This window comes from Nematolebias whitei, chromosome 1 (assembly GCF_014905685.2).
Source record: "Nematolebias whitei isolate Nwh7 chromosome 1, NemWhi1, whole genome shotgun sequence".
Classification (NCBI taxonomy): Eukaryota; Metazoa; Chordata; class Actinopteri; order Cyprinodontiformes; family Rivulidae; genus Nematolebias; species Nematolebias whitei.
The window spans coordinates 73,688,060-73,696,657 of NC_056498.1; the positions used below are offsets into that span (position 1 = coordinate 73,688,060).

The window sequence follows — 8,598 nt, forward strand, 5'->3', positions numbered from 1 at the left end:
ACTGAGGAAGTCCTCTGGATGGGACATGAAACAACTTAAAGACACTTGTCCAGATGACACAATTTAACCTGTTTTGTTGTTATCTACCTGGATGATTGAGCTGACAACCTTTTTTAATTAGACTCAACAGTTTTGTCAACATCATTACTGCTCTCCTTAATTCACACTTTTTAAATAATTTTATGTTGAAGGGTGCTGATGTGGTTCTCTGTGGGGTTTTGTTTTAAATCTGTATTTCGGACAATGTCAAGTATAAAACTGATCTGTTTAGAATTCATCATAATTTACAGACACTGCACAAGTTAATGGTTTATTTTTGAAACTCAATGTTTTACGTTTTGTTATCACATTTAAACTAGCTGCATGGACAGCAGGTTAATGACAAAGTGTGTGTTGAAGTGCAAAACCATTAAAATGTGATTTTTAAAAACCAATTAAAATCCTGAATTCTTTGATGAATGCGTGTCACCCATCATCTTTCAAATCTGAGTTTTAAACTAAGATCACCGTATGATGAAAAGAAAGAAAGCTGTAGCCAGTTGGATCAAAGCTTTTAACTGATTTATGAGATCTCATTCAATATCTTGAGATATATTTTTGCTATCAATTAGCTCTCAGAGAATGTGTTAAGAATGACTCTCTGCTACTCAGATTTAGCACAGTATCTGTAAATAAGATTGATTTTTTGTCGTTAATTAGCTGTGGCAGCCATTTTATATTGGTTTGACTCAAAGTTATTCAGTTGTAGATGTACATTCATTCATTCATACTTCGAGTTTTATTAAAATCTGTTCTCTGGTTCATATATTTTGCTAACAAATAGACAAAAGAACACACACAAAACATTTGTTGTCCTCTTTTCTTTGGTGTGATAATAAAGTTTTCATGACTTCACTCAGATGTTAAATATTTAGATTAATAAATAACTAATTGGATGTTTTCTTTTAGCCGCTTTTGGAGACTGGTGTGATGCATTCGCTGGCGCAGGAAATCCAAGTCTTCTCCAAAAACCGCCTAAAGAAACAATGCACCCGTGTGACCACAGTGACAGGCAAGAAACTGTTGGAGAGGAGAAGTGATGGAGGAGGAGAGGATCAGGTCGAGGAGCTGGAGGAGGGAGGTGGATGTGGATTTGTTGAAGATACGAGTCTGGACCTCCAAGTCGGTGTGGTCAGACCCTTCCTGCTGCTGGGTAATATTTTTTTCTTTAACACAGTCATTCACCTAATTTTACTGCCAGCATCTCTACACTAACCAGGGGCCTCATGTAACAATGGTGCATTATGCACCAAAAAGTTCCACGCACGTGTGGGGATGTAGCAAAGCAAAATGTACTTAAATATTGGCACAATTTCAACCTGTGGTGAGATTGTCCTTAACGCCGTGCAAACTTTTTCAGTTCCCATTATCATACTACAAAGTACTGAAACTCACCTTTATACACACAGAAAAGACCATTTGTTTTTCTGATCTCAGAAGGCATTTATACACAATGTGTTTTCATGAGTTTGAGAATTTATGGTTTAAATCCAAATGAGGAAAATGAACCACACTTAACCTCATACAAAAATACTTAAAATGTGTAAAATAATAAACTTGAGGGAGATTGGGGGCTGTAAGGTTGTGGCAGGGGAGAGTGTTGCCAGACAACAGGTTGTGTGTAGAATGACTGTTTCTAACCGGGGCCTGAAGCCTGGCCCGGACCGACCCAAACTCGGGCCGAGCCGTAATAATGTGTTGGATGGGCGGGCTGGGTCAGTGTCGAGCTTTTGATTGTGTCAGCAGATCAGCTGCGATCCAGTTATATAGCAACATGGCTTGCCTTACATTCCAATTATATGGCAACATTCATTCAACCTTTATTTAAACAGGTAAATCCCATTGAACCTCGGGGACTCATTTGCAAGAGAGACCTGATTTTAACAAAGAGTGATGACAACAGTGGACAACAAAGACAATAACAGGCAATCATAAAGGATGCAAACAAATAATTAAAAAAAAAAAATGTTAAAATAAAATGGCAACCAAAAGGACAATCAAAAGGAAATGTAACAAAAAAACATCTAGATTATAAGGCGATATAGAAAACTAAAAACAGGAACATGTCTTCATTGGTTTTTGCCAGGAACTTAGCAGATATTTAAAGCCACTTAGAGAGGTCAAGGTCGAGAGCTTCAGATCTTTTTGCAAAATATTTCAGGAAACAGGAGCGGAGTAGGAGAAGGCCCTTTTGTCTAGTTCAGTCCTCAATGAGGGAACACTGCAGGTAATAATGTCCTGAGAGCGCACGCTGTAGCTGCACTCAGGCAGAGACATGTAGGAGGAGATGTATGAAGAAAACAGACCAAGAAGTGATTTAAAGATGAAAATGTACCAGTGAGAGAGTCTGCGTGAAGTTAATGATGACCAGTTAACCAGTGAATACAGGGATACAGGGTTCATTCAGCCTCTGCACTCAGCGGATGTGCGCAGCCGACAACCCAAACAGTTGAGATCCCAAAGCAGACATGTCAGAGAAGGATTTAATGTAGTTTGATGGCCATGAAAGGACCAACACCCCTTCAGCTCACTCCGATCTTCTGCCCCTTTTATTCAGCCATGCACGTCCGCTGACCGTTAATAATTATATAAGCAGTCAAAGCTTTATTAAAAATGTTTTTGTTTTTTTTCTAGTTTGGACCTTTAATTACTGTTAATTTGTCAGGTCGTGTTAGGGTTCAGAAATTATGGCTACGAGCTGGGGCCGGGTTGGATCTGATTTTTTTGAGCCTGAATGCAACTCTAGTAAGAATGTACTTGGTGTGTCATCTGGACAGAGAATGGATGATAAGGAAACCTGGTGGTGAAATAGTGAAGTGCAGGAAGCAATTCAAAGAAAGTGGTTAGACAAGAAGAAATATGGCAGTGAGAGGACTGAAGAGAAGAGACACGAATATGATGGGACGTAGAGCAAAGAGGGAGGTGGCAAAGGCAAAGCAGAAGGTGTATGATGAGTTGTATGGGAGGCTGGACACTAAAGAGGGTGAGAAGGACAGAGGGATCAGGCTGGAAAGGATGTGCAGCAGGTTAGACTTGTTAAAGATAGGAATGGCAATGTTCTAACAAGCAAGGACATATTATGGCAAGATGGAAAGAGTACTTTGAGACGCTAACAAATGAAGAGAATGAAAGAGAAAGAAAAGAAGAGGTCATAGAAACTGTGATTGTGCATTTGTGGGCCACATTGCTAGTGCACAGACCCTGGTTCCAAAAATATACAGTAATATGGAATGTCTGTAAACTAATTCCAGCTGGCTTTAATTCCCCTAACAGATGAAGATAGGACACTTGGTCTATTAAAGTAATATGGTTATGGTTCAGACTACCAAACATATGCTAGACCACCTCCAGAGTAAGTGAAGACATTTTCATTGTGCAATGAGAGATTTCACAGCTGTATTTAACACCCAGGAAGAATGTTAATGTCAAGTATGAACAAGGTCACACAGACTTAACTTTACAAACCTATATAAGTCATGCTGTCATATTCTTTTAAAAAGCAAAGGCTTTCTCCTGAACTCATTCTATAAATACCTGACTTTCACCATTTAACCTGTTAACAGATGTCAGCTGCATCAGAGACACACCTTTTGGAATTTTTTTGCTGTATATCTGAGCATTTTATGTTCTGATTTTGGAGTGAAGTAAGTGCAAATCGCAAATCTGGAAAAATGAGAAAGAATGTTTTTCTTGCTCGTGAATAAGTTATGAACTTCAAATCTTTTGCTAAAAGCCATTCTCAGACTGAAGGACAATTTTTCACAGTTTTTCATTTTGCCTTAGTTTGTGTTAAACAAGGACAGATTATAGACACACTGGTGGGGGTGTCATTTGGAATAAAGTAGATGCCATGTTTAACAACCCGTTAAAATACAAGTTGTTAAACATTTGTGTTTACCTATATATGTAAACACTTTATTCAATAACTATTTTAGAGAGCAACAAGAAGTAACCTGACCAACAGCTCTCCTTGTGTGAATAGAGCATGCACCGCTTCTCTCATGCATCCTAACGCCCCCACCCCGGTCGAAAGCTGCTGACACTAACATAGCACTAAACTAGCGGTGTGCAATATAGACACGCTAGTCAAGATGCTACAGACGTAGCGTTCCGCTTCTCTCATGCATCCTTATCCCCCACCCGGTCAACAACTGCAGGCACTAATGTAGCACTAAGCTAGTGCGCAACACAGAAGTGTCTCTCTCTCCTCCCTCCACGCCGTCAACAAACCCTCTGAAGATATGAGCGTCCTGCCAAGCCAAGTGACTGCTGAAACACTGCACACTGTGAGGTGAGTTGTTGTTGGTAACCAGAAAAAACCCAGAGTGGACTTTTAGTGGTTTGAGTATTCTCCTATAATCAAGTGGAATGGATTCACAAAGAAATAGAAACAGCACTGGGTGAACTAATATTTCATGGTAAGTGTGTGTGTGTGTGTGTGTGTGTGTGGGGTTCCCATATTAATATTTTTTTAATGTAAGGGGGATGTATCCCCTTCACATATAACTGATGTGACACCTATCTTCCAAACACAAACTTGAAGAGCTACCCACTGTGCAATATTTTTAAGGTTTTGCACTAACTGCTACAATTAACACTGTCTATTAGCAAAATATCTTATGAACCATTAGATTTTATTGCAACAAAGTAATAACTGGATTTACAAAAGATTGACTTTTGTTGTCATTTCAGTTCAAGATGACAGCCACAGCTAATTAACATGATCTAGTACAAAAATGGCTATAACCCTCTCAGATTTACAAATAATGAGATAAAGTTAATGATCAAATGGCTGTGGTAGCCATCTTGATTTAAAACTGGGTCATGAAAGACAGCAGGTGATACACATTCTTTACAGCCTTTAATTCTAGAAACAAACAAGCAGTAGAGCTTCACGTTCTGCTGTAGACTTGAAGAGAAGAGGCCCTTAGTGTTTAACCAGTTGCTGGTTAGTTTCGTCCCTGACCACTATACTGTGGTTGTAAAGAGAATCATGAGGTTTCCCACTTGTTTTTGTTTGCTCACCAGTGGTGTGTCAATTAAAAACACTTAGCATGCTCCGACCACCACACTGTTGCTCATGAGGATTTATCAAACACTCAATCTTCCACTCCACAAAGGTCATTGTTTGTATATTAAATAAATAAATTCCTAATCAGGAATAAATCAATATCATTAGTTTTGAATTTGTCTCGGGCAGAGCTTTGACCTGTCCAGCAGCTGAAGGACACGGGTTGACGTCTCCGCATGTCAGCACGTATCCGTCGCCCCCGAAGTGTCCCTGAGCTCGACGCTGAATGACCAACCAGTTCTGAAGTGCTGCTCACTCCTGTCACAAACGCTGCGCCTTGACCTCACTGCCAGAGAGAATGTGAAAGTGAATTTCTCAGCAGGGATCAATAAAAATATTACATCTGTTTAGCGTGACAGAGGTGACTCCTATCTGCATACACTCATTTATAGATCACTGTGTAAAACTCTTTCTCTTTCCCAAAAATCTAATTGATACTAATAGACTGTAGCAGCATATGTGTGGCTTTGCTCACAAAGCACAAGCTTTGAAAAATAACCTGAATAAATACAACAAAAACAATGTATCAAATAAAGATAGTCCATAAATAAATGACTTTCAGCTACTTATACACCAAATTTTGGCTTAATATCTGTAAATAAAAAAAATAAAAAAACACCTGAGCATCAACATCAAGCAAACAGAAACACTTGTGTGTAACATCATCTGAGAGACTCAAGTCAGTAGATTCAAATATTTGAGTTCCCTAGTAACAACGGACAAAACATCTCAGAAAGAAATCAAGACCAGAACCACGAGTATCCACGGACCTCCTAACAAACGTACGCCTCTCCTTGAAGAGCAGAGAGCGTGTGCTGGAGTGTTGCATCAACCCTGTTGTGAAATATGCAAATTAAGCTCGGACCATGAACCAAACAGCTGTTCACATTGTAAACGCTGCAGAAATGAGGTTCCTCAGAAGAATACTTAAGATACCATAGCCAATGAATAAGTGTTAACAAGAGCAAACGGTAGACAAGCCCTTTGTAAAATGATCTCGCAGGGACAGGGCAATGTGCTCAGACACAGCTGGAGGAGAGAAGGGTTAGATCATATGTGCCAAACTCAAGTCCCGGGGGTCAAATGTGGCCCTCGTTGGCATCTTATCTGGCCCCCAAGATGATGTGAAACATAAAATACTGCTATCTCTTGAATTTTTTCAGTAATCTTTGATTATGATGTCGAAAGCACAACAGAGAACATCAAATGAGGTCAATCAAACTCTTGTTGAGGAACCTGCAACCAAGAAAAGATGTCGGGTATCTGATTTGAGTTAATGTAGTTTCTGAAATTGGCCCTTAGTTTGAAAAAGGTTTTAATATTGGCCCCCTTTTGTAAGTGAGTTTGACACCCCTGGTTAGAACATCTTAAAAAAACTGAAAAAGCAAAAGGACAAAGAAGCCATGGGAGTCAGAGGGAGAAGCTGACAGATAGCTTCTGCCCATGGATGGACACAACACACATCGGCCCACTGCAGCTTGTGAGAGATCACAAGAAAACGGAAATATGGCCGCCAGCATCTTCTGCACTTAGAGAAAGTTGCTCAGCAGTGATGGCTGCCTTGAATCAACTGGACTCCTAAAGGTATTCAATTGTAGACATGCATCAACTGGTCACTTTCTGACAGTTTCAATAAAACACACAGAAACAGACAGTATCAGGGCTATTATAACAGGTAACATGCCTTTCACGAGTGCAGGCAGTAAAAGTCTTTGTTTTGTAGTTGATAGGCCTGCAAACAGGCCTGGCTATAAAATGAACTGGATGACAGGTTCCAGAGTTGCCAGGTTTGTTCCTCCTGGCGTAGCGTTGTAATATATGTTGGATTCCTGCCATTAGATCGCTCAGAGCTAATGCACAGCAGTTTTCATTTGAAAGGTTTGAAGCAGACTCAGCCCTCTTAAAGAAATTAAAACACCAGCACACTGAAGTATTAACTTCTGCACCGTTGGACAGATGGATGGAGGGGGTTTCTCTGTGATGCGAGACAGAGAACAAACAAACATAAACAAAAAAATCAAGTTGCAGAAATGGCATTTTTTGCAAATGTGCAGTGAAAATGCTGAGTGCTGAATTCCAGAAATTGGTTAAAGAATGAATTTAATGGGAGGGTAAAGTAACAACAAGCACAACAGAAGCTACAATAGCAAAACACTAGCTAAATTTTATCTAGCAAAAATTAAGCTAAAAGCTAAAATTAAAAAAATTGAAGCTAAAAGCTAAATTGATCAAAATCGTTGCTAAAATTTAGCAAATTTTTCACTAAAACTTGAATGTATCAAAACAATAACTAAAAGCTTAAATGTGCATAGTGGTATAGTAAAATTGTAGCTAAAGCTAAATGTATTCCATCAGTAGGTAATGAAGGTTATCGAGCGAGCCAGTAAAATGGCCTCAAGAAGTAAAAAGGTGGCACACGTATCCTGACGTAAATTTCAGAAACAATGTTTTTGATATAATCAAATACCTCTGTGTTTTTCTCGAGGTATTAGTTGAAAAAGGAAATATTTCAAAGAATATAAAGGTTACAAATAACAAGTGGCACATCAATGTCCCCTGTTGCTGAGGGATTTTGAACAGTGAATGTTTGTAGTTTTGAAGATGAGTGTATTTCTGGACTGGACTTGAACAGGGAATGAAGTAAACTTAAATGTTTTTTGAGCAAGAAATCCAAGTGGGGAGGAGACACTGTGGAGAAGAACAGAGGTAGATTTTTATTTTTTGCTTGTCCAAGGCAGCACAGAGTAACCGGTCCTGGCAAGTTGAGGGAGCAGTTTTATGCAATACCAGCTCACCATTGGCCACCCCTTGGCTCTGCCAGGGGGTGGCCAATGGTGGCCTTGGCCATCAAAGCTTGGACACCCCCAATCATTTGAAGAAACTATAACTTAAACTATAAATTAAAGCCATATAAAAACTAGATACACACACAGACAGATATATAGCTAAACGGTACCACTTTGCAATAAGGCTCCCCTTATAGATGGCTAATAAATAGTTTATAGTTATTAATTCCTTTATAAAAACTTTATAAATCATTAATAACTGTTTATTATGCATTAGTTAAGAGTGACAGAGAAACAAAACTTAGTCTGAAATGTTTAATATAACAACTCTAGATTAAATATATAGGTGAACAGATTTGGCTCACTATTTGTCAAGAAACTGGTCAGTTTTGTCTCTGTTACCCTTAATTAATGCATAACAAGTAGTTATTAATGATTTATAAATTGTTCTTAGAGGAATCAATAACATATCTATAAACTATTTATTAGCCATCTATAAGGGGAGCCTTATTGTAAAATGGTACCATTTAAATATATTTGTATATATAAATGTACATATACACACACATATATATATATATATATATATATGCATATATATATATATACAGGTATATATATATATATTTATATATATATATATATATATATATATATGCACATATATGTATATATATATATATATATGCATATATATATATA

The 8,598-nt window shown here is 38.3% G+C and overlaps 1 protein-coding gene across 1 annotated transcript in view; it reads left to right on the plus strand.

Annotated features, from left to right (window-relative positions):
* Positions 1-969: 969 nt before the first annotated feature.
* Positions 970-8,598, plus strand: part of LOC119420076 (dual specificity protein phosphatase 19-like) — a 42,788-nt gene continuing 35,159 nt past the window's right edge. The window contains exon 1 of the mRNA XM_037687451.1: positions 970-1,192. Coding sequence (XP_037543379.1) covers positions 970-1,192 — 223 coding nt within the window. The remainder of the gene's footprint in view (positions 1,193-8,598) is intronic.